Source organism: Salvelinus namaycush, chromosome 22 (assembly GCF_016432855.1).
Source record: "Salvelinus namaycush isolate Seneca chromosome 22, SaNama_1.0, whole genome shotgun sequence".
NCBI classification, from domain to species: Eukaryota; Metazoa; Chordata; class Actinopteri; order Salmoniformes; family Salmonidae; genus Salvelinus; species Salvelinus namaycush.
The window spans coordinates 34185797-34213296 of NC_052328.1; the positions used below are offsets into that span (position 1 = coordinate 34185797).

Here is a 27500-nt window from a genome sequence, read left to right on the forward strand (position 1 = left end):
ATTGTAATGCCTGTAAAACTGTGAGGGTGAGGGAAGAGCCATTTTCTGAAGGTCTCCCCTGCCAGGTGCTTTGTGATTCCAGGCTGACTGTACTGTAGTCACAGTGAGGGACTAATCAAACTGTAAGGACATCTGTGATTTGATTTGCCTCTGAGTCTCAAAGCCTTCCCAACATGAACAGAGGGCACATACACACAGCCAGCGTGATTTCACAGATTTTACGATGTTTATAAGGCACAGGGTCAACATGAATTATTATTTCACTGTGTGGATTTTGTGGACCAGCTTATCGTATACATAGATCCTGTCTGCCTCAGGGTCCATGTCATTAGTACTACAGTATATCACCACTGGTCACTCCTGGACCAATAGGAAGAGATTAGGCCCTGGTCCAAATCTGTAACCAATAGCTACTGCCCTTCCTGATAACAGCCTATTGACTCTGTCCAAGACCGCTGCCAAAACCAACACTGGGACTTACTCAAGCCTTTGATTAAGAGGAAGTACTTCGATGTTTGAGGGGAGAGGGGGGGTCACTTAGTGTTGTTACAGATGCCATGGGATGGAGCTGGGATCGTTATGGGGTGGGGGAGGTAATTGGGAGGTGTTAAGGATGTGTTTTAGTTTAGTTTGATTGGTTATAGAGCAGAAGGGAGTATCTGGATGTCTGGATGTTGGGGAAAATGTCCAGCAAGGAGAGGTTTATTAGAGGAACAGGAGAATTCAGGGCCTTGCAGAGGGAAACAGAGTGAGGGATCTTACGCCATTGTAGATGGAGAGGAGGTAGGAGGAGGTCAGAGGGAGGGAGGAGGGGGTCAGAGGGAGGGAGGAGGGGGTCAGAGGGGAGGGAGGAGGAGGTCAGAAGGGAGGGAGGAGTGGGTCAGAGGGGAGGGAGGAGGAGGTCAGAGGGAGGGAGGAGGGGGTCAGAAGGGAGGGAGGATGGGGTCAGAAGGTCAGAAGGGAGGGAGGGGAGGTAGGAGGAGAGGAGGTAGGAGGAGGTCAGAGAGGAGGTAGGTCAGAAGGGAGAGGAGGTAGATGGAGGAGGTAGATGTAGATGGGGGAGGTAGATGTAGATGGAGAGGAGGTAGGAGGAGGTCAGAGGGAGGGAGGAGGGGGTCAGAGGGAAGGGAGGAGGGGGTCAGAAGGGAGGGAGGGGGGGGGTCAGAAGGGAGGGATGAGGGGGTCAGAGGGAAGAGGAGGGGGTCAGAGGGGAGGGAGGAGGGGGTCAGAAGGGAGGGAGGAGGAGGTCAGAGGGAGGGAGGAGGGGGTCAGAAGGGAGGGAGGAGGGGGTCAGAGGGGAGGGAGGAGGGGGTCAGAAGGGAGGGAGGAGGGGGTCAGAAGGGAGGGAGGAGGGGGTCAGAGGGGAGGGAGGAGGGGGTCAGAGGGGAGGGAGGAGAGGGTCAGAAGGGAGGGAGGAGGGGGTCAGATGGGGAGTAAGAAATACAGATACAAATTAAAATGGTTGTCCTTCAGCATTTCAGCCTCAACATTAATATGCAACACCCAGAATCACACACTCCCACACACCCACTGAATAATAAGCAGTACTTTACATTTTAGGGGATATGCTGCATTTAAAGCGGGTGAATGTAGTGCTATGGGGGTCAGGGCTGTTTTCTCAGTAAACAACACAGAGTCTTACGGTCAGTACACGCCCAGCCTATACAGACAACACTACAGGGCTGTTTTCTCAGTAAACAACACAGAGTCTTACGGTCAGTACACTCCCAGCCTATACAGACAACACTACAGGGCTGTTTTCTCAGTAAACAACACAGAGTCTTACGGTCAGTACACGCCCAGCCTATACAGACAACACTACAGGGCTGTTTTCTCAGTAAACAACACAGAGTCTTACGGTCAGTACACGCCCAGCCTATACAGACAACACTACAGGGCTGTTTTCTCAGTAAACAACACAGAGTCTTACGATCAGTACACACCCAGCCTATACAGACAACACTACAGGGCTGTTTTCTCAGTAAACAACACAGAGTCTTACGGTCAGTACACTCCCAGCCTATACAGACAACACTACAGGGCTGTTTTCTCAGTAAACAACACAGAGTCTTACGGTCAGTACACTCCCAGCCTATACAGACAACACTACAGGGCTGTTTTCTCAGTAAACAACACAGAGTCTTACGGTCAGTACACGCCCAGCCTATACAGACAACACTACAGGGCTGTTTTCTCAGTAAACAACACAGAGTCTTACGGTCAGTACACTCCCAGCCTATACAGACAACACTACAGGGCTGTTTTCTCAGTAAACAACACAGAGTCTTACGGTCAGTACACACCCAGCCTATACAGACAACACTACAGGGCTGTTTTCTCAGTAAACAACACAGAGTCTTACGGTCAGTACACGCCCAGCCTATACAGACAACACTACAGGGCTGTTTTCTCAGTAAACAACACAGAGTCTTACGGTCAGTACACGCCCAGCCTATACAGACAACACTACAGGGCTGTTTTCTCAGTAAACAACACAGAGTCTTACGGTCAGTACACGCCCAGCCTATACAGACAACACTACAGGGCTGTTTTCTCAGTAAACAACACAGAGTCTTACGGTCAGTACACACCCAGCCTATACAGACAACACTACAGGGCTGTTTTCTCAGTAAACAACACAGAGTCTTACGGTCAGTACACGCCCAGCCTATACAGACAACACTACAGGGCTGTTTTCTCAGTAAACAACACAGAGTCTTACGGTCAGTACACGCCCAGCCTATACAGACAACACTACAGAGCTGTTTTCTCAGTAAACAACACAGAGTCTTACGGTCAGTACACACCCAGCCTATACAGACAACACTACAGGGCTGTTTTCTCAGTAAACAACACAGAGTCTTACGGTCAGTACACGCCCAGCCTATACAGACAACACTACAGGGCTGTTTTCTCAGTAAACAACACAGAGTCTTACGGTTAGTACACGCCCAGCCTATACAGACAACACTACAGGGCTGTTTTCTCAGTAAACAACACAGAGTCTTACGGTCAGTACACTCCCAGCCTATACAGACAACACTACAGGGCTGTTTTCTCAGTAAACAACACAGAGTCTTACGGTCAGTACACGCCCAGCCTATACAGACAACACTACAGGGCTGTTTTCTCAGTAAACAACACAGAGTCTTACGGTCAGTACACGCCCAGCCTATACAGACAACACTACAGGGCTGTTTTCTCAGTAAACAACACAGAGTCTTACGGTCAGTACACGCCCAGCCTATACAGACAACACTACAGGGCTGTTTTCTCAGTAAACAACACAGAGTCTTACGGTGAGTACACTCCCAGCCTATACAGACAACACTACAGAGCTGTTTTCTCAGTAAACAACACAGAGTCTTACGGTCAGTACACTCCCAGCCTATACAGACAACACTACAGGGCTGTTTTCTCAGTAAACAACACAGAGTCTTACGGTCAGTACACGCCCAGCCTATACAGACAACACTACAGGGCTGTTTTCTCAGTAAACAACACAGAGTCTTACGGTCAGTACACGCCCAGCCTATACAGACAACACTACAGGGCTGTTTTCTCAGTAAACAACACAGAGTCTTACGGTCAGTACACGCCCAGCCTATACAGACAACACTACAGGGCTGTTTTCTCAGTAAACAACACAGAGTCTTACGGTCAGTACACTCCCAGCCTATACAGACAACACTACAGGGCTGTTTTCTCAGTAAACAACACAGAGTCTTACGGTCAGTACACTCCCAGCCTATACAGACAACACTACAGGGCTGTTTTCTCAGTAAACAACACAGAGTCTTACGGTCAGTACACTCCCAGCCTATACAGACAACACTACAGGGCTGTTTTCTCAGTAAACAACACAGAGTCTTACGGTCAGTACACTCCCAGCCTATACAGACAACACTACAGGGCTGTTTTCTCAGTAAACAACACAGAGTCTTACGGTCAGTACACGCCCAGCCTATACAGACAACACTACAGTGAGTTGGAGTTAGATGACTATCCCTTTCAGCGTGTTTTTTTGGATGTAAACAAAACATTCACTGCAAAGTCTCTTTAAAAGACAGGGTGACTTTGGGGGCGGTTGCACCAAGCGAACAGTTGGTGTATCTGTAATGTTTGGGTCTCTGTTTTTGCAGGTAAATGTATGCTATTTGCTCAGTGAGTGGTATGGTGGTGAAGTGTTAGAATAACTATGGAATGATTAACAGTGTGACCTCTTGTGAAGAGAGGTGTTTTGCCTCAGTATCCCACTGTGTTGCCGTGGGTGATGCTGCATTGGGTCAGTCAGAGTCCAGCGCAGCACTTCTAGGATCAGTCTGTCTGTCTGTCAGACCCCTCTCAGGGCTGGACCACAGCTAGGACACCTCACCTACACACTCAGATCTACTTAGAAATAGTCAGTACCTGACGCCCCACTTCAACAGATTTGTGTGTGTGTGTAGCAGGAATTTAAATAGTCAATATCATCATAAAGTGTGATGAGAGATTAGAGTGCTTTCAGAATGTGATCGCTTGGTTTGAGCGTACATTATTGTGATGTTATTCCTTCGAGTGACATTTTTCCGTTCATTGATCAAAACATACAAATCATCTCAGTTTTCTACTCATCTTCCTCTCCACCTGTTGTCTTTCAGATGTCAGCGTGGTTTGTCTGCCTGCCTCTGTTCTGTTCTGTTCTCTCTCCGTTTCCTCCTTTTATACTCCGACCTGTTGTTTCCTTACTGTCTCTTCCTTCTCTTCTCTTCTTCTCCTCCTTCAGCAAAATGATCAAGGTCAGAATCGTTGACGACGAGGAGTATGAGAAAAACAAGACCTTCTACTTGGAGATGGGAGAGCCTCGCCTGATGGAGACCAATGACAGTAAAGGTGGGGGAGATAGTCCTGGGGGGTACAGGTCGGGGGGTCAGACCCCTCTACCCTGACCTCTAACCCTGGGCCCGGCGTCCGCTGCACTGCGCTACACTGCATGTTCACACCAGCAGGGGGCACCAGGAGGAGGCTGCTGTGTAGAGTCCATATCACCACAGGACAGAGTAGGACTGCCAGTTACACACACCAAGCAGCGGGCTCCTCTCCCACTCAGTGTGCCCTCAGCAGAAGGGAACGTGCAGCGGCCCACCTCGTCACCACCACCTCTCATTCCCACGACTGGTCAAGTGTGTGTGTGTGTGTGTGTGTGTGTGTGTGTGTGATTGTGTGATTGTGCGTGTGTGTCCTTGTGCCTGTGCTTATGTGTGTGTGTTTAACATACATGGTTCCAACTCCCCTACGTTGTTGTTTTGTGTCCCTGCAGGAAGACCATAACCATTCAAATACTTGACCGTGAGGTGTATGATAAACACAGCTACTTCACCCTAGAGCTGCAGACGCCACAATGGAGAAGGAGAGGCCGGACAGGTGTGAGAGAGCTGACCAACTAAACACACTGGGGTTGGAGCTCACTTGGCTCCTCTTGTCTTTTATCCTCTCCTCCTTTACTTTGTTACTTTCTCCCTCGCTTTTCTGTTCTAATCTGTTCTCCTCCACCTCCAAAGTCTCTATTTGACTCAGTGGACTCGCACCTTTCCTCCCTCGCTCTCTCCCTCCTGGCTAACTGCGATTCTCACTTTGCTCAACTTCCTGTGTCCAATGGCCTTAACAATTCACGCCTACAAAGACAATGCTCATCCAACTCTCTCCTCAAGGGCCCTAGTGCATTAGTGGACATATGCTTGACTAAAATGTCGCATTCTGATGATAGAATATTTATAGGATATCCTTCCCACCAAGTTTCTCTTTCCCATATTCATCACAAGGAATGACAGAAAAAACAGTGGAGATAATGGTAGATATTAGATTGTTTTTACCACCCACCACTCCTGGCCAAAAGTGTGTGTGTGTGTGCGTGCTCCACTCAGTTTGTCCTTAGTACCTCACAAAAACCCTCTTAGTTTCAATCTCAACTTTGAAACATTAATAACTGGTCCCTAACTGTTTCTCCGTCATTTATGGATATGAAATGTTGCTAGTAATGTCACTCGCGATTTATCTATTAATAATGCCACGTTTACGATACAACCCGATAGAGATTTACGATACACTGATCAAAGAGTGAGGTTTAATAAAACATAAATACAGGATGAAGATCAAACCAAGGAACCCCCCCAATCCTCGGGATCCACGACAACCTGACAAGTCATAAAAGAAGATCAAAGTCTCGTTCAGTCTAACGATGCCAGATCCCTGAGAAAAGATGATTCCAAGGAAGCAATTTAATCTCTGCTTTCTCTGGAGTGAAGCTTTAAAATACTTTATTTTACAACAGGAGGAATATGATTCAACCTGTTAGCACAAAAGCGCTGCCATAAACAGTGATGCTAAAGTATTTCCTGTGTGTTTTAGTGTCGTCGTAGAAGCTGGTGACTGCTGGGAGTTTTATGATCAAGCCTATTGGTCCCTCTAATGTCCCTTCTGTCCTGCTGATTAAGCCCATCAAGTTACCATCTAATGTCCCTTTTGTCCTTCTGATTAAGCCCACCAGGTTACCCTCTAATGTCCCTTATGTCCTTCTGATTAAACCCACCAGGTTACCCTCCAATGTCCCTTATGTCCTTCTGATTAAACCCACCAGGTTACCCTCCAATGTCCCTTATCTCCTTCTGATTAAACCCGCCAGGTTATCCTCTAATGTCCCTTATGTCCTTCTGATTAAACCCACCAGGTTACCCTCTAATGTCCCTTTTGTCCATCTGATTAAACCCACCAGGTTACCCTCCAATGTCCCTTATGTCCTTCTGATTAAACCCACCAGGTTACCCTCCAATGTCCCTTATGTCCTTCTGATTAAACCCACCAGGTTACCCTCCAATGTCCCTTATCTCCTTCTGATTAAACCCGCCAGGTTATCCTCTAATGTCCCTTATGTCCTTCTGATTAAACCCACCAGGTTACCCTCTAATGTCCCTTTTGTCCATCTGATTAAACCCACCAGGTTACCCTCCAATGTCCCTTATGTCCTTCTGATTAAACCCACCAGGTTATCCTCTAATGTCCCTTATGTCCTTCTGATTAAACCCACCAGGTTACCCTCTAATGTCCCTTTTGTCCATCTGATTAAACCCACCAGGTTACCCTCCAATGTCCCTTATGTCCTTCTGATTAAACCCACCAGGTTACCCTCTAATGTCCCTTTTGTCCATCTGATTAAACCCACCAGGTTACCCTCTAATGTCCCTTATGTCCTTCTGATTAAACCCACCAGGTTATCCTCTAATGTCCCTTTTGTCCTTCTGATTAAGCCCACCAGGTTACCCTCTAATGTCCCTTCTGTCCTTCTGATTAAACCCTTGAGGTTACCGTCTAATGTCCCTTATGTCCTTCTGATTAAGCCCACCAGGTTACCTAATGTCTCTTCCCACTTCCCAGCCTCCTCTGCTATGTGGTGATTATTGACCCTGGTTTCCCAGCTGTCCTGTTATAGTCTGTTAACTAGGCAGCAGTATGAGGGATATAGGGCAGAAGGGGGAGGCGGGAGGGCTGTAACAGACCACAGTAATAGCCACATATTCTGTGGACTAATTATTATATTATAACGTTATCTTTTACAAGCGCGGAGTCTGTAACTACCGCTGAACCAGCTCAGTGCTGCTGGATCAATTCCTAATATAACACTCAGCATGTTTGAGTTACGCTCCCCTGGAATGAGAAAAACTGCAAAAACAATCTGTTCTCATCCTAGCTGCATTGGATGTGTGTGTGTGTGTGTGTGTGTGTGTGTGTGTGTGTGTGTGTGTGTGTGTGTGTGTGTGTGTGTGTGTGTGTGTGTGTGTGTGTGTGTGTGTGTGTGTGTGTGTTTATTTATTATCATAATGTTTTATTATTGAACCTTTATTTCACTAGGCAAGTCAGCTAAGAACAAATCTTTACGTACAATGACGACCTACCAAAGGCCTCCTGCGGGGACGGCGGCTGGGATTAAAAATAACAAATAAATAAATATAGGACAAAAGACACATCACTACAAGAGAGACACCACACCACTACATAAAGAGAGACCTAAGACAACAACATAGCATGGCAGCAACACATGACAACACAGCATGGTATAAACACAACATGACAGCAACATGGTAGCAACACAACATGGCAGCAGCACAACATGGTAGCAGCACAAAACATGGTACAAACATTATTTGGCACAGTCAACAGCACAAAGGGCAAGAAGGTAAAGACAACAATACATCACCCAAAGCAGCCACAACTGTCAGTACGAGTGTCCATGATTGAGTCTTGAATGAAGAGATTGAGATAAAACCGAGCACTGAAGGTGATCCTTGGTAAAGATTGCCACTCCACCGCCTTTTTTGGAAGATCTGTCTAGCCCAAAAAGGTTAAAACCAGAAAAGGTTAACATCAGTATTCAAAACACTCTTCCTTAACCACGTCTCAGTAATGACTAACACATCTGGATTGGAGCTGTGAACCCACACTTTCAATTGATCAATTGTTAACGAGCAGAAAACCCAGGCTTTTACAAGAGCAGAAATCAGTGAAGCAGATATCAGAGCCAGGATATCAAAGTCAGGGTTGGCGGCCAGTAGCAGAAGCTGGGCCAGGATGTACATGCACATTTCCAGATATGTCTGTGTCTATGAGTGCATGTGAATGTATGTGCATTCTTGTGTGTGTGTGTGTGTGTGTGTGTGTGTGTGTGTGTGTGTGTGTGTGTGTGTGTGTGTGTCTGTCTGTCTGTCTGTCTGTCTGTCTGTCTGTCTGTCTGTCTGTCTGTCTGTCTGTCTGTCTGTCTGTCTGTCTGTCTGTCTGTCTGTCTGTCTGTCTGTCTGCACTTGTGTTTGTGTGTGTGTCTCTACTGACACAGTCCATGAATCCCCAGCAGGCCTCTGGAGGGAGCGATCAGAAATAATGGCCGATGACTGACTGACTGACTGAGCCCAACAAGCAAACAGTAATTACTGCTCTGTCTCCTCTTTAAACTGAGCCCCACCAACACCGTTAGCACAGCTAGCTCCGTTAGCATCATTAGCCTCCACTCATGTGAAGGGAGACCGAGGAGACACAGTGCTTTAAGACGAATGGAGAGGTAAACAGCTGCAGTCCCTGAAGTAGCTCCGCTTCCCCCTGACAAACACAGCCGCTAATTAACGTGAAAATCTTATTGCCTGAGAGGAAAACAAAACCAAAACAAGATTTAAGGCTGGCAATATGTTTGTTCACAATTAGCTCTCTCAATCTTTGTGCATTATGGAGATAAGGTTTAATTTTATAGCCACGTATTTGGCAGCGCTTCATGTGATATACTTAGAACTAAGTACAGTACTACTTCAAATATTTGCAATCAAAACTCTGCCAAAGAAAGAGAACTGGAGTTGGGTGAAACAATGTTTTTCCTGAAATGTAACCTACGTTTACTCAAACACAAACATGTCTGATATGATTTACCTTGTATACTTACCGCACAATAGAAAGACATTAAGACACAGACAGACAAGCAGTCAGGTAGTCAGGCAGTCAGGCAGACAGACAGACAGACAGTCAAGCCGTCAGGCAGTCAGGCACTCAGGCAGACAGACAGACAAGCAGTCAGGCAGACACTCAGGCAGTCAGGCAGACAGACAGACAGACAGTGGGGCCCTCCAAAGAGCCCTAGACCCCAGGCCCCACCATCTCTCCCAGTATTCCTTTCTCTCTGTCTGAGTGAGTGATCCGTGCTGACAACAGCCTGGCCTGGGGTCTCAGAGCTGCATGTGACCGGGGTCTCAGAGCTGCATGTGACCGGGGTCTCAGAGCTGCATGTGACCGGGGTCTCAGAGCTGCATGTGACCGGGGTCTCAGAGCTGCATGTGACCGGGGTCTCAGAGCTGCATGTGACCGGGGTCTCAGAGCTGCATGTGACCGGGGACTCAGAGCTGCATGTCTGCCGTCTCTCCAGCTGTGGGAAGCCTCTTTCTTTTTTCCCCCTTTTTTTGTTGTCTGTTCTCAATTTCTTTTAAGTGCCTTGTGAGTGTCTCCCTTCTGAATAGAAGTTTGTGTGTGTTAAAGTAGTGGTGTTAAACTAGTGTCTGGAGGGCTTGTGGCTAATGAATGCCGTAATTATCTTCTCCTAGTGACAGGTCTCTAGAAAAAGACAAGCGAACATCTGGCATCTATAAGAGCCACAATGACACTCTGGTATGCGTCGCCTGTACTGAGCTAATGAGACTTCAACTATGTGGGTTCATTAATTACACTAAGACTATGTTGATGACATGTGTAATGTAAATATGCATTTACCCTATGTATGTGAGATTTGTAAATATGTGGGTAGAGCGGTAGACTAATTACAGCAGGCACATTACAGAGACAGGGATGGTAAATGTTTATATCTATGGTTAATTGGCTAGACTGGAGATGAGTTAGAGTTGCACTCAGCCCTCCAGGAATAGTCTCACACCACACGCTTGTTCATACTGGACATATCAGTCTGGAAGGGTTGGCATTGGCTTAAAAGGGCAATCAGCAGTTTAAACAATGACACATTTTATTTCCGTCCCGTTTCGGTAAAAAGCTGAGGGATGGGGCTGGAGAAATGTAATCAAATTCATATACAGAGCTATGGATGCAAGGACTGACCATCCATGATATCAAAATTATAGTTTTAACCATGTGTTGAGGCTATACAGTATTTGTTTACATTTACTTTTTTTTTTTTTTACAAACATTGAGGTAAAACAAGCTTATATTTTGGGTTCTGATGGGGTACGACAGTTGAACTAAGCTCATGAGGCATTAATAAGTTATATTACAAGAATAAATTAATCAATGGGTACATTTCATACATTTATAAGTCTAAAAATGGATGTATCAACTGCAGATTGCCCTTTTAAGGCCTCAATCCACTGAAGAACTGTGGAAATAAAACACTCTGAAAAAACTGTAGCCATCAAGGGCAATCACAGTGTTATGGATGCAAGGACTGACCATCCATGATATCAAAATTATAGTTTTAACCATGTGTTGAGGCTATACAGTATTTGTTTACATTTACTTTTTTTTTTTTTACAAACATTGAGGTAAAACAAGCTTATATTTTGGGTTCTGATGGGGTACGACAGTTGAACTAAGCTCATGAGGCATTAATAAGTTATATTACAAGAATAAATTAATCAATGGGTACATTTCATACATTTATAAGTCTAAAAATGGATGTATCAACTGCAGATTGCCCTTTTAAGGCCTCAATCCACTGAAGAACTGTGGAAATAAAACACTCTGAAAAAACTGTAGCCATCAAGGGCAATCACAGTGTGATAGCATTGCTACTGTACTCTCAAATTCACCTCATCGCGGCAGCAATAGCCATTATTAAGAATGAAATTCTGTAACACTCCCTCTGCTACAGTGCATGTGAAGTGTGCAAACCCTCTCTGAAAGGTCACAGGCTCTGCACTGTGAAGTCATGATATTCTGTCCTCTATAGTTTGGGAGAGTACCTGTACGGGATGAATATCATTAAAAACGCTACAACATCCACTTGTTTATTGAATATAATATAGATGTTTGTTTTTTTTGTTTTTTTGTTTTTTATAATATAGATGTTATCAAGCCTTAAAGATTAAAAATGTCAAAATGCTCCAGCTAGCCCAGGACATGGAACAGGTGATGTTAAGACAGCCTCTTAATTGTGAGTGTCACCTGAAGAAGGATATAATTCTATTGTTTTCACTGAGCCTCATCCCTGCAGTCAGATAGGCATCAGTGGATGCAGTCTGACTCTAGGTGACAGGGTGGGCTCTGTTTGACTCTTATGGAGAATATCTATTTTAAAAAGCTAAACAAATTACATAGCTCAGTCTATACAGAACCAAGTGAGAGCATTCTGTGGACTGGGTGGTTCTGGACATTCACAGACACACACCCTAGGTCATCTGGAGACTGGTAAGAGATCTTGTTACACCCCTCTCCAGCTACGCCCTCCTTCTCTTCAATCTGTTTAGATGTTCTCTGTTCTCTTCTGAAACCAGATGATCAAAGCATGGCCACCTAACCTTGCGATGGTCCACAGCTGGCAGCTCCCATTAAGCCTTCTGCATTCTTCCTCCCGAAGAAAAACAAGTGTGAATAGCTTTCCCCAAAAAGGCAAATCTGCACGTTTGAACTCCACATGTCTAGAGAAGTTGAAGAAGCATCGATCGAAACGCAATGAACACAGTTTTACACAACAGAGAAACACACAGGCAGAGAGAGAAAGAAGATAGGAGTAGAACCAATGAAAAACAGGCAGAGAGAGAAAGAAGATAGGAGTAGAACCAATGAAAAACAGGCAGAGAGAGAAAGAAGATAGGAGTAGAACCAATGAAAAACAGGCAGAGAGAGAAAGAAGATAGGAGTAGAACCAATGAAAAACAGGCAGAGAGAGAAAGAAGATAGGAGTAGAACCAATGAAAAACAGGCAGAGAGAGAAAGAAGATAGGAGTAGAACCAATGAAAAACAGGCAGAGAGAGAAAGAAGATAGGAGTAGAACCAATGAAAAACAGGCAGAGAGAGAAAGAAGATAGGAGTAGAACCAATGAAAAACAGGCAGAGAGAGAAAGACACAGGAGGCATAACCAAACCTCTCGACCGGGACGTCCTATGGATGATTGAGAGCGACAGTGATATAGAATACACATCGTTCCTCCATCCCTCCCCAGAACATTCTGCCAGGGTCAGTCAGATGTATTCTGCAGTGGTACGGTGCGGTAGACACCACTCTGAGGAAGGGGATGGATAACAAGGTTACTGAGGCAGTAGTAATTACACCTGAGACTCAACTCTCCTTTAATTGAGTTCATCAAGTCACTCGTTAGACACAGTTAACCGCAGCCTCTCATGGTAGGTGAGGCTTACATGCTGTTCAGCTGGCGTGATTTGGACCCTGAGACCGTTTTGTAGCATTTTCAGCCCTGTCAGTCAGTAGTAGACTATGTTGAGGTGCACCGGTTAAGACATTTTGAAAGCATATTTATTTATCCAGGTTGTCGCTGTAATAATTAAGAATGTAATTGTTCATGTGGTACATAGTCAAGGCAAGCATATACAGTACAAACATGGTTAGTCACCGAGCCATACTAAAGCACCCTGAGTAATGGAAAAAGCAGCTCCAATATCCTTCTCCACAGTCTTTGATCCTGATTTGGCCCCTTTACCTCCACCCTCCTCTTGTTGCGCCAGTGTGACTGGGTTTGAATGGTGGGGCGACGGAGGGGAACGAATGGCGTTGGATGCACTGCTCTGCTGTGAACTGAAAATGGCCTTCTGAATGGTTCCCCTCACACCAAATCAGATCACTGCACCGGGCTGTGTGACAATGGTGGTTCTACATTACTGCCACACGCCCCATAGAGTGAGAGAGAAATAGAGAGAGAGAGATGGAAAGAGAGAGAGAGAGTGAGAGAGATAGAAAGAGAGAGAGAGATGGAAAGAGAGAGAGAGAGAGAGAGAGAGGGAGCGAGAGAGAGAGAGATGGAAAGAGAGAGAGAGAGATGGAAAGGGAGAAAGAGAGAGAGAGAGAGATGGAAAGAGAGAGAGAGATGGAAAGAGAGAGAGAGAGATGGAAAGAGGGAGTGAGAAAGAGACCGTAGAGCCAATAGAACCCTGTGTGGTTCGTATTAGATAATAGCAGGAGATGTTCCAATAGTCATACCCAGTCTCCAAGACATTCTCTGTTTTATCATCATCATTTTGGATTTGAATTCACATGGTTTAATAGGACTCACAAGTCACAGTAGTCCTACAGCTTTTCACTACAAAGTCATGTCAGCTTACAGTGATATCATCATGGGTTTATGTGTTCAGAGGGGTGAAAAATAGGTCATGGTATGACATGACATCTTCCTCTCACAACTTGACACGTTTTATAATATAGTGACAGAACATCCCTCCAGCCTCACCTAGCGCATGTAGAATGCTGTAGAACACTGTACATGAATACAACAATGGCGTGTTGGCTCTGAAGAACGTCCACAGAAAATGCTGTGTGATCTTGATTCTGTAAGCTTGAGGTGGAGGTTTTGTGTCCTAACTCTCCCCTCCCTCCACTCTTAGAGGGCGGCAGGTAGCCTAGCAGTTAGCACATTGGGCCAGTAACCGAAAGGTTGCTGTTTGACTACCTGAGTCGACAAGATGGGAAATCTCTCGATGTGCCCTTGAGCAAGGCATTTAAACCCTAATATGCTCCAGGGGTGGTGTATTACTGTGGCTGACCCTGTAAAACAACACATTTTACTGCACCTATCCAGTGTGAATGACAATAAAACCCCTTTTTATGTTTTCGCTATACACTGTGAACAGCCGATCGCAGCAGCATTATTGTATTACATTGCTCACCCAGCTGCACAGGCACTCAGGTTGGTACAGTAATGTTGTAGATAATGACCTGGACTCCAGTAAGAATCCCTCCACCAACTACACCTCTGACAAACCTAATGGGACATACCCAGCTTGATATCCCTCCACCAACTACACCTCTGACAAACGTAATGGGCCAAACCCAGCTTGATATCCCTCCACCAACTACACCTCTGACAAACCTAATGGGCCAAACCCAGCTTGATATCCCTCCACCAACTACACCTCTGACAAACCTAATGGGACATACCCAGCTTGATATCCCTCCACCAACTACACCTCTGACAAACGTAATGGGCCAAACCCAGCTTGATATCCCTCCACCAACTACACCTCTGACAAACCTAATGGGCCAAACCCAGCTTGATATCCCTCCACCAACTACACCTCTGACAAACCTAATGGGCCAAACCCAGCTTGATATCCCTCCACCAACTACACCTCTGACAAACCTAATGGGCCAAACCCAGCTTGATATCCCTCCACCAACTACACCTCTGACAAACCTAATGGGCCAAACCCAGCTTGATATCCCTCCACCAACTACACGTCTGACAAACCTAATGGGCCAAACCCAGCTTGATATCCCTCCACAAAAAACCACACACAAAACCCCCTCATGATAATAACACAGTGGAAAATACCTCAGCAAACAGGCCTTTAACATCTCATTATTTAACCACACTTGACAAGATCTGATGAAATCAAGTCATAATGATCTTCCCTCTCTTATGTAACATTGGAGGGATACTATAAGGATCCCTGTATAGCTGACTGTATAGCTTAATGATGGATGTACTGTACACTCACCCAACATGGCTTTTTTTTCAGTCTTGTTATTAATTGTCATATTTGTTTCAGTTACACCCAAGTGCATTCCCCTGGATTTGAAGGGCCCTTTTTAAAGGGATACTTCGGGATTCAGGCAATTACGTTTTTTCCTACTTACCCAAAGTCAGACGAACTCATGGATGCCATGTCTCTGGGTGAAGGAAGATGAAGGTAGCATATCGTTAGCTTAGCGCAATTGCTACTAGCCAGCTCCTCTCAAAAGCAGGGAAATAGACCTTCTAACTACACCGAAGCTTGGTGGTTGGTCATTTATAGTCTTACAAAGCTATACATAGTAATCAATATTTTATAAATGGGTTCATTTTAATGATAATCATAAGAAATTAGTTTCTATCCACTTCCTCACTCTATCCCGCTGTTGCATGGAGATGTATAGCGATCGCACTGTTGTATCTGTCTCACTTGCACTCATGCACTTACATACGCCATAATGGGATGCAACGTCCCATTATAGCGTCTACCTTACAGACAGGAGAGCGGAAGAGAGAGATGGAAAGACAGAGGGAGAGATAGAGAGAGGGGACAGAGAGAGAGAGAGAGAGAGATAGAGAGAGAGATGGAAAGACAGAGGGAGAGATAGAGAGAGAGATGGAAAGACAGAGGGAGAGATAGAGAGAGGGGACAGAGGGAGAGAGAGAGAGAGAGATAGAGAGACATAGATGGAAAGACAGAGGGAGAGATAGAGAGGTAGATAGAGAGAGAGAGAGAGATGGAAAGACAGAGGGAGAGATAGAGAGAGATATAGAGAGAGAGAGATGGAAAGACAAAGGGAGAGATAGAGAGAGAGAGAGAGGGAGAGATGGAAAGACAGAGGGAGAGATGGAAAGACAGAGGGAGAGAGAGAGAGAGAGAGAGAGAGAGATATGGAAAGATGGAAATACAGAGGGAGAGATAGAGAGATGGAAAGACAGATGGAGAGATAGAGAGAGAGAGAGATGGAAAGACAGAGGGAGAGATAGAGAGAGAGATGGAAAGACAGAGGGAGAGAGAGAGAGAGAGAGAGATGGAAAGACAGAGGGATAGATAGAGAGAGAGATAGAGATATGGAAAGACAGAGGGAGAGATAGAGAGAGAGAGATGGAAAGACAGAGAGGGAGAGAGAGAGAGAGCGAGGGCACCACTGGAGAAATGGCATTGTTCCCTGAGTGACACTTCACTCTTGATAATGTGTTCCTCCTCCATCTTTACTGATGACTATGGGTCCAATCTCTATCAGACCCCTGGTCAGAGGTCCAGTCATGTACATTAGCTACAGTCCCTGCATGTGCATTTACCAGGGGGAAGAGTTTTCTTTTTTTAAATGATGGCAACCCGTAGATTGACTCAACCCTTCACTAATAATGATAAGAACTAGTTTCCCTCACAGCCATAATGACACCACATCATAAATAGCTACCGACAGCCGTAGCTGAAGAATGCTGCAATGTGTTGTTGGTTTTTCAAGCCAAGCACCCAAGTCTTCCTCAAATAGTGGACAAAGGTGACTGCATAGCCGTATTGGTTCTACACTACATATACAACACAATGTGGACACCCCTTCAAATTAGTGGATTTGGTTAGTTCAACCACACTCGTTTCTGACAGGTGTATAAAATCGAGCACACCGCCATGCAATCTCCATAGACAAACATTGGCAGTAGAATGGCCTTACTGACTTACAACGTGGCACCGTCATAGGATGCCACCTTTCCAACAAGTCAGTTCGTCACATTTCTGCCCTGCTAGAGCTTCCCCGGTCAACTGTAAGGGCTGTTATTGTGAAGTGGAAACGTCTAGGAGCAACAACGGCTCAGCCGCAAAATGGTAGGCCACACAAGCTCACAGAAGTGGTAGGCCACACAAGCTCACAGAACTGGACTGCCGAGTACTGAATCACCTATCGCTTAAAAATCGTTTGTCCTCAGTTGCAACACTCACTACCAAGTTCCAAACTGGCTCTGGAAGCAACGTCAGCACAAGAAGTGTTTGTCGGGAGCTTATTGAATCATGCCTAATTATTTAGATTTTTTAATTGAACTTTAATTGAACTAGGCAAGTCAGTTAAGAACAAATTCTTATTTACAATGACGGTCTACATCGGCCAAACCCGGACGACGATGGGCCAATTGTGTGCCGTCCTATGGGGCTCCCAATCACGGCCGGTTGTGATACAGCCTGGATTCGGACCAGGGTGTCTAGTGACACCTCAAGCATTGAGATAGAGTGCCTTAGACCGCTGCTCCACTCGGGAGCCCCATGCGCAATGCCAAGCGTCGGCTGGAGTGATGTAAAGCTCACCACCATTAGACTCTGGAACAGTGGAAATGTGTTCTTCGGAGTGATGAATCACGCTTCACCATCTGGGAGTCCGACGGACAAATCTGGGTTTGACAGATGATTCTGTGCTTACAACTTTGTGGTAACAGTTTGAGGAAGGCCCTTTCCTGTTTCAGCATGACAATACCCCGTGCAAAAAGCGAGGTCTATACAGAAATAGTTTGTCAAGATCGGTGTGGAAGAACTTGACTGGCCTGCAAAGAGCCCTGACCTCAACCCCATCAAATACATTTGGGATAAATTGGAAAGCCGACTGCGAGCCAGGCATAATCTCCCAACATCAGTGCCCGACCTCCCTTTTGCTGTTACGGCAGCAAAAGGGGGAACAACTCCATATTAACGCCCATGATTTTGGAACGAAATGTCCGACGAGCAGGTGTCCACATACTTTTGGTCATGTAGTGTATGTGTTATTTACCTTCGGTGTGTGGAGCTTGTCTGGATCAGTTGTCTGTCTCCGTAGGGGAAACCGATGTTGGTTGTCACACATTTTACTCTTGTGTGAATTTCTCAGCACTAGTATATCTTACAATACTTGTTTCAACATGAATAGAAAGACCAAGGTGTTTGGTTGAAATAGGATCCTTTTGTTCCTCATGTCTTATTCCAACATGGAGTTATAAACCATCAAACACACTCGGTCCACTTGTGACAACCAGACCCATCATGGGGTTGGTTGTCACACAGTATGGGGTTGGTTGTCACACAGTATGGGGTTGGTTGTCACACAGTATGGGGTTGGTTGTCACACAGTATGGGGTTGGTTGTCACACAGTATGGGGTTGGTTGTCACACAGTATGGGGTTGGTTGTCACACAGTATGGGGTTGGTTGTCACAGTGTTTGCTAGTAGCGTATTCCTTTCATAACAGGAAATGAAGAAATATAGCAGGCTGTCTTAGAAGTAGCCATTCTTTGATCTAGCAATATTCCTGACAAAATCCAGCAGTGTATGCCTTCAGAACAACATACAGTTGAAGTGGGAAGTTTACATACACTTAGGTGGGAGTCATTAAAACTAGTTTTTCAACCACTCCACAAATTTCTTGTCAACAAACTATAGTTTTGGCAAGTCGGTTAGGACATCTACTTTGTGCATGACACAAGTCATTTTTCCAACAATTGTTTACAGACAGATTATGTCACTTATAATTCACTGTATCACAATTCCAGTGGGTCAGAAGTTCACGTACACTAAGTTGACTTACCTTTAATCAGCTTGGAAAATTCCAGAAAATTATGTCATGGCTTTAGAAGCTTCTGATAGTCAAATTGACATCATTTGAGTCAGTTGGAGGTGTACCTGTGGATGTATTTCAAGGCCTACCTTCAAACTCAGTGCCTCTTTGTTTGACCTCATGGGAAAATCAAAAGAAATCAGCCAAGACTTCAGAAAAAAAATTGTAGACCTCCACAAGTCTGGTTCATCATTGGGAGCAATTTCCAAACGCCTGAAGGTACCACGTTCATCTGTACAAACAATAGTACGCAAGTATAAACACCATGGGACCACGCAGCCGTCATACCGCTCAGGAAGGAGACGCGTTCTGTCTCCTAGAGATGAACGTGTTTGGAGGAAAAAGGGGGAGGCTTGCAAGCCGAAGAACACCATCCCAACCATGAAGCACGGGGATGGCAGCTTCATGTTGTGGGGGTGCTTTGCTGCAGGAGGGACTGGTGCACTTCACAAAATAGATGGCTTCATGAGGAAGGAAAATTATGTGGAGATATTGAAGCAACATCTCAAGACATCAGTCAGGAAGTTAAGGCATTGTCACAAATGGGTTTTCCAAATGGACAATGACCCCAAGCATACTTCCAAAGTTGTGGCAAAATGGCTTAAGGACAACAAAGTCAAGGTATTGGAGTGGCCATCACAATGCCCTGATCTCAATCTTATAGGACATTTGTGGGCAGAACTGAAAAAGTGTGTGCGAGCAAGGAGGCCTATAAACCTGACTTAGTTACACCAGCTCTGTCAAGAGGAATGGGCCAAAATTCACCCAACTTATTGTGGGAAGCTTGTGGAAGGCTACCTGAAACGTTTGACCCAAGTTAAACAATTTAAAGGCAATGTTACCAAATACTAATTGAGTGTATGTCAACTTCTGACCCACTGGGAATGTGATGAAAGAAATAAAAGCTGAAAGAAATAATTCTCTCCACTATTATTCTGACATTTCACATTCTTAAAATAAAGTGATGATCCTAACTGACCTAAGACAGAGAATTTTTACTAGGATTAAATGTCAGGAATTGTGAAAACCTGAGTTTAAATGTATTTGGCTAAGGTGTATGTACACTTCTGACTTCAACTGTATGACATTTTGAGTAAATGTGTTTGTATTATGCTTGTGTTTGCACACACATGTGTGGGTGTGTGACAGAAACAAATCTGTGTATATATGATGCATTGCTAATTTTTAAAGACTTTTCACAGATGTATTTAGAAACCAAAATTTTAAATTACATCGTTTATATGTCAACCAGGCGTCAACATTCTATTCTGATGTCTCGGCGACGTCTTCCCAATGTGCAAACGCTCTCACTACATATTCCCAACACATTTTGATATGTCGGCCAAAGGTGTTTGTGTTTACTGTGAAGGAAGGTCTCTATAGCAACAGCACAAAGGAGCTTGGAATGTATTGTATGGTGGCAGTGGCAATGTTCCTGGGACAATATGGTAACAGTAGAGTTGATAGTGACATCCAACCCCACATTCCATGTGACAATCATCCCCAACCAATGTTTATTAAGATGCTAGTTACCATATTGGTTGACCTAGCAACTCAGAAATAGGTTTGAAATATACCTCTCCCTTTCCTCTTTTCAACAAACATAATTTTTGTGTTTGTTGAAATTATGTGCATTCTCCCACATTTATAAGACTATCTCATTTTTACTTTCACCTATGAAAAGCACGTACTTTACCCTCACCTCAATGTTTATGAATTGATGACTTCTTTCAAATCATTCACATATTTTAATATTTTTAGATCTGGAGTTATAAACAATGTGCTGCTGTTATCCCTGCTCACTCATCACCTCAGCCCCTCCCTCATACCCTCCTCCCATCGCCACTCTGACCCAGCGGAATGAGCTTGTCTATCAGAGAGAGACGGCATGGCCCATTCCCATAGTAATTCCATTTCCCTTGTTGGGAACGTGGAAGCACTCTCCGGCCACCTCTCTTAGTGGCTAAAGAAAGGTTACGGAAACAAATATATGTGCAAAAAAATCAAGTCAGCATCTTTTACTGCATAATGACCCACTTTCATGTCTGTGGCTTCCACAATATTACTACACAACATGTCAGTTGTCAGGGTTGTCAATTACAAAGTTGTTCTTCTGTCTCACAGCTACAGAGGTGGCTGTGAAGGAGGTGGAAGAGGAGACGCCACTGACAGAAGTGGATGATGAGGACCAACGCATCGCTGATATGGGCCGACCCACGCTGGGGGACCACGTCAAACTTGAAATCATCATTGAGGAATCCTACGAGTTTAAGGTGTGTGTTTGTGCATTTCAGTTTGTGTGTGTATATGTGTGTGTGTGTGCGCGAGCATGCCCCTCTTTCACCCACACACACTCTTTAGACAAACATAGATGTGATTGTCATGAATTTTAAGATGTGTGAGTGTGTGTGTGTGTGTGTGTGTGTGTGTGTGTGTGTGTGTGTGTGTGTGTGTGTGTGTGTGTGTGTGTGTGTGTGTGTGTGTGTGTGTGCGTGCGTGCGTGCGTGCGTACGTGCGTGCGTGCGTGTGTACACGCAAATGTGCATGCTCCTTGCTCCCTCTCTCTCCCACACTCTCTTCAGACAGTCATCGACTGATAGGTGGGTGCTTGTGAGCACTTGACGGATCGTGTGCTGTACTTACTGGAGTGGCTCTCACTGTGAGGTTGGGTGGGAGGCTGGGGGAGGGAGGGGGGCCTATGGATCCCATAGCTGGCTGCAAAACGTTCTATCCTGGGGGGGTAGGAGAGTTGAATTGCCTCTAACCTCAGAGAGTCATAGCACTGAAAGAGTTTATACTTTCAGACGGTAGTCTGCAACTTTTCTGTTCTAAGATTAACATCAAGCAAGACCCAGAATCTGATCATGTGGGGCTGCCAGATAGGGCAGAGGTAGTAGGTGATTTTCAGACAGTATAGGATCCCTCTCTCCCTCCTAAAACCAACACACCTAGCTAGGGTTTCGACAGTAGGTGAAGTCAGGATAGTCAGGAAAGTGTCCTTCTATTTCTCTAAACATTAATACATTATCTTAGAGACCGTAGCAGAGCTGGGAGAGATTAGTGTACTAGTCAATTTCTGCATAATCCTGAGCACAGACATCCCACCATTTACATTACAAAGCTTCAGTCAACTCAATTACCATTTAAGTTTCCTTCTAAAGAAAATAAGTATTGGATTTTCCTTCTGATGGTGAGGGAAGAGAGATTGGGATGGAGGGATGGAGGGATGGAGGGAAGGAGGAGAGGGGTGCTATCCAGCTGTCATCCCAGGAGCTAGCTAATAGATTCCTCCGAAAGAAAGGATGGAGGAAGGGATGGATCGAGGATGAGGTGGGGTGTCCTTCTGGATCTATGCGTATTTGAGGCTTGATTTCCTGAGCGTGCTCTAGGAATGCCTGCTGCTGTCCTCTGGGAACCAACCTTTATCAAAGAGAGGGATACAGCTGCAGGCCCAGTAAGGGACTGAACCTCCCATCTATTTCCCCCTGGCCTATGACATCATCACATAGCTCCTGAGGACTGGCTCTTGGCTACTGTAGCTGTTACATGCCATGGCCTTGAGGCAGGAATTACAATACTCAAGCTCTCTACACAGACTTCACTCTCGTTGTTTATTCTTAATACCTGATTATTACAGAGCAGTAAATATGTTTTAAGGACAGAAACAGTAATGATAATGTGTCCTGTATGTAGACTAGACAGCCTTGCTTCCCTCTATGCACTTCTACAGTGTGTACCTCTTTAACGCCATGTGGATGGTGTTCTCTGTGCAGAACACTGTGGACAAGCTGATTAAGAAGACAAACCTGGCGCTGCTGGTGGGGACTAACAGCTGGAGAGACCAGTTCATCGAGGCCATCACCGTCAGTGCCGGTGAGTTGAATGCTTTGACCACCTGACCGCCAGTGTGTGAGCACATCTGTCCAGGAATGTGTGTGTTGTGTGTGTGAGAGAGTGTGTTGTGGCGATTGGGTGTGACATTTCTGACACTCCGTCGATCAGTGGCTTCTGTAATACTGCAGCATCTCCTCAGAAGAAGGACGTTCTATGTAAACACCACCTGGTGGATATCTGGAGCACTGCAGTCCCACGCCAAGGCCTCTGTTGATTAGAGACGCAAGCTTGTCAGAGCATAGCATTGTTACCTTATAGCCATGTGTGTGCTTGTCATTGTCTGTGTGTGATGAGTGTGATTTCTAAAGAGGATATGGCAACTAGCCTAGAAAACTATGTGAGTGTGTGACTATACGCTCAGTCTAATAGGGTGGCCACTGAGGTACGCTGGGATTGATTCAAGAGATGAGAGGATTTTGGTTTAGGTGTTAGTGTGTTATGTGTGTGTATTTTCTGTATCTCTGTATCTGTGTGTGTGTGTGTGTGTGTGTGTGTGTGTGTGTGTGTGTGTGTGTGTGTGTGTGTGTGTGTGTGTGTGTGTGTGTGTGTGTGTGTGTGTGTGTGTGTGTGTGTGTGTGTGTGTGTGTGTGTGTGACAGAATGTGTATCACTCTGTGTGTGGTTGTGCTCTACTTAGCTGCTGTGCCGCCCAATCTTGGTTTCCCTCTCTGGCTTAATTAAAGAAAGGCCCCGTCTCCACTCATGGGATTAGGCTTGGTGTTGACGTTTTGGCAGTGGGGTAGCTTGTAACAGTTATGATGGAAGATGGTGAGAGCTTGCACAGAATTTCCAAGCGAGAGAGACACATACGGCAGCATAACCTTATCTTAGACAGATAGGAACCTTCATAGGTTGGATTGAAGTGGAAACACCACACAGACAGATAGGAACCTTCATAGGGTTGGGAAACACCACACAGACAGATAGGAACCTTCATAGGGTTGGGAAACACCACACAGACAGATAGGAACCTTCATAGGGTTGGGAAACACCACACAGACAGATAGGAACCTTCATAGGGTTGGGAAACAGCACACAGACAGATAGGAACCTTCATAGGGTTGGGAAACACCACACAGACAGATAGGAACCTTCATAGGGTTGGGAAACACCACACAGACAGATAGGAACCTTCATAGGGTTGGGAAACACCACACAGACAGATAGGAACCTTCATAGGGTTGGGAAACAGCACACAGACAGATAGGAACCTTCATAGGGTTGGGAAACACCACACAGACAGATAGGAACCTTCATAGGGTTGGGAAACACCACACAGACAGATAGGAACCTTCATAGGGTTGGGAAACAGCACACAGACAGATAGGAACCTTCATAGGGTTGGGAAACACCACACAGACAGATAGGAACCTTCATAGGGTTGGGAAACAGCACACAGACAGATTGGAACCTTCATAGGGTTGGGAAACACCACACAGACAGATAGGAACCTTCATAGGGTTGGGAAACACCACACAGACAGATAGGAACCTTCATAGGGTTGGGAAACACCACACAGACAGATAGGAACCTTCATAGGGTTGGGAAACACCACACAGACAGATAGGAACCTTCATAGAGTTGGGAAACAGCACACAGACAGATAGGAACCTTCATAGGGTTGGGAAACACCACACAGACAGATAGGAACCTTCATAGGGTTGGGAAACACCACACAGACAGATAGGAACCTTCATAGGGTTGGGAAACACCACACAGACAGATAGGAACCTTCATAGGGTTGGGAAACACCACACAGACAGATAGGAACCTTCATAGGGTTGGGAAACAGCACACAGACAGATAGGAACCTTCATAGGGTTGGGAAACACCACACAGACAGATAGGAACCTTCATAGGGTTGGGAAACACCACACAGACAGATAGGAACCTTCATAGGGTTGGGAAACACCACACAGACAGATAGGAACCTTCATAGGGTTGGGAAACACCACACAGACAGATAGGAACCTTCATAGGGTTGGGAAACACCACACAGACAGATAGGAACCTTCATAGGGTTGGGAAACACCACACAGACAGATAGGAACCTTCATAGGGTTGGGAAACACCACACAGACAGATAGGAACCTTCATAGGGTTGGGAAACACCACACAGACAGATAGGAACCTTCATAGGGTTGGGAAACACCACACAACCAGATAGGAACCTTCATAGGGTTGGGAAACAGCACACAGACAGATAGGAACCTTCATAGGGTTGGGAAACACCACACAGACAGATAGGAACCTTCATAGGGTTGGGAAACACCACACAGACAGATAGGAACCTTCATAGGGTTGGGAAACACCACACAGACAGATAGGAACCTTCATAGGGTTGGGAAACAGCACACAGACAGATAGGAACCTTCATAGGGTTGGGAAACACCACACAGAGGAAGTAATAATGTTTATCTGAGTCCGACTATCAAGATGCTGTCCCCACCTCCACACTCTCGCCATATCTTTCAGCCACTCAGGACATTTAGCAACTTTGCCTTTTGAAACATTTGACATCACGAGCCCTAGCACTCAATAGTTCTTACATTTTTGCATTAGATTCAGTGCTAATAGTAGACAACTAGCCTTTAACATCCACCACCCACAGCACTCAGTACAGAAGACATTTTGCTAGAATTATAGATCTATATTTCATACAGCACAGCACATTCTCTCTCTTTTCTAGTTGAGTCTGTGATCCACAGTTAAGTGAACAGGCACATTTAACAGAGCTGTTAACCCAACGTCTACCTCACTACTGGTGCGCTGCGCAGCTGTTAGGTTCACCCTCAACCGCCGGCAATTGCTAATAACCCATCCACAACCGCGGGACTATATGTGATAAAGGGTCAATCTGAGGCCCTCACCCGACCCTCACCCGCTAATAGAGAAAATGTGCTGTAAGCTATAGTCAGAAACACAGCAAGATATGTTGACAGTGTTTGCAGGATTTGCTTTGCCTGATTTAGATATGTTTCTGCTTATAATTGTTGACATTTTGGTTATTTGTTAGTCAACTTATCTACAATTAGATACAAGCAGCTTCTCTTCTGTCCTTATATGTTTCCCTTGAAGACTAAACAAACCCAGAATGATGTCATAAACCGATTGAAGGAATGCTTAAATCGAGTTGACATCTGTAACGTTTTCCCTGCCATCTCTGCTTCTTTCGGGAGCAAAGACATTTAGGGCCTGGGAGAAAATGCAATAACTCTAAAGAAATGGGAAAGATTTTCTGTGCAAAATGTCCAAATTACATCAGTTTGACCAGTTATAAGGAAATAGAAAATTCTGAAAATGACCCAACATGTTTCAGATAAGATTTCAGTTTTGCTTGGATGCATATTTCATGTGGTTAAAATACTATCAGCATTTATGATGCTGATAAAGATAGCACCTCTACAGACAGTATGTAACTGCACATTAGCATTCTCTCAAGATGCTGACTTCTGTTCCCGAGTCAAAATTATGCCTACATTTTGTGTATCATTTTACTGCTAGAAATGCTTAGTTCTGAGAGGTTATAAACCTACAGTCTGTCCAGCTTTCAGTTCCCTTGACGTGCCAAAGGCCTACTTGAAGTCCCCGTCTTGTTACTGTAGCATTTGTATAGCGCCTCACAATCATCACACATAACATGCAGTACACTGCTATCATCCCCTTTTACCACTTCCCAAACATTACTGTTCTGAACCTCCCTTGTCTTTCTTTTCAACTCTCCATTTCGCAGCTTTTCTGTTATTGAATTAAACTCTGACATTGTCCTTTCTTTCTTCCTTTCTTTCTGTCTTTCACCCTGCAACCCCTCTGATTATATTTACTCTGCCAGTCAAGAGGAAGAGTGTGTCAGGCAGCTTAGCAGCGTTAGCCTCCTCACAAATTAGTTAAAGAGAAATGATTGGCTCCACACCGTGACTTTACGCAAGGCGTTGGCGGAGATTGGACGTGACATTTCTACCGGTCGTGAGTTGGTGGCTTCTTTAAACCTGTGGGGCAGCCGTGCCATCTGGAATCCTTGTGTGTGTGTCCTCTCGGTGACCTGTGAGTGACAGCCCCACCACTGAGCTAATACAGTGCTAGATGATTCATTTATTTGGTCATCACCACTAAAGGGAAGAGAGACTGCTGAGTGAGAACACAGAGACTGTGACTGACTGCAGAGAACCTCCCCAGACCTCAGTAAGCACGAATGACACAGCAGCATACAGTATGTGCCTTTCACAGCCAGTCAGAATCAACTTATTACTGACAATTACCTTGATGACCAACCCTCTATCAACGCCAAGCAGCAGTAGTAGAGATTCATTGATGAAGTCGACGGTGAGGAGTTGGCAGAGATACACAGATGTGCCTTCAGTAGCCAGGGAAATAGGGAGAGAAGGGAGGAAGGGATAGAGGGGAGAGGGGAAACGGACGACAGGAAGCTTCGGAGGATAGAAGACAATTTTCTTATCGAGAGAGAGATTGATTGCAGTATTTGTCTGTGTCTGTGGGTATTGCTCCAGGATGGGTGATCCTCCAGGATTCATCTCATTAACTGTGACTGCAGAGACTGTCTCAGTCATATTTCCTTACCTCAGCTAACTGGTCAACAGTTAGCCTATGGCTTGGTAGCTAATAGCTTAGCTTATATCTTAGCATGCAGGCTGGCTCTAATTCTGGGGATTCGACAGACTTCAACCAGGGTCTCAGTGTAGAATTGAATATTAGTGTTCCTCATCTGGGATGTGAACCCACTGGCCCTATAGTTAGCTCTCTTCTCTCTCGCGTCCTTGCTCTCTAATCTCCCTCCCTCCCTCTCCCCCTCTCTTCTCTAACCTTTGCTTCC

The 27500-nt window shown here is 45.2% G+C and overlaps 1 protein-coding gene across 1 annotated transcript in view; it reads left to right on the forward strand.

Moving 5' to 3' along the window:
- LOC120017856 (sodium/calcium exchanger 1-like) overlaps positions 1-27500 on the forward strand; it is a 198016-nt gene that overhangs the window by 170311 nt on the left and 205 nt on the right. The window contains exons 2-4 of the mRNA XM_038960819.1: positions 4766-4884; positions 20901-21049; positions 22550-22649. Coding sequence (XP_038816747.1) covers positions 4766-4884; positions 20901-21049; positions 22550-22649 — 368 coding nt within the window. The remainder of the gene's footprint in view (positions 1-4765; positions 4885-20900; positions 21050-22549; positions 22650-27500) is intronic.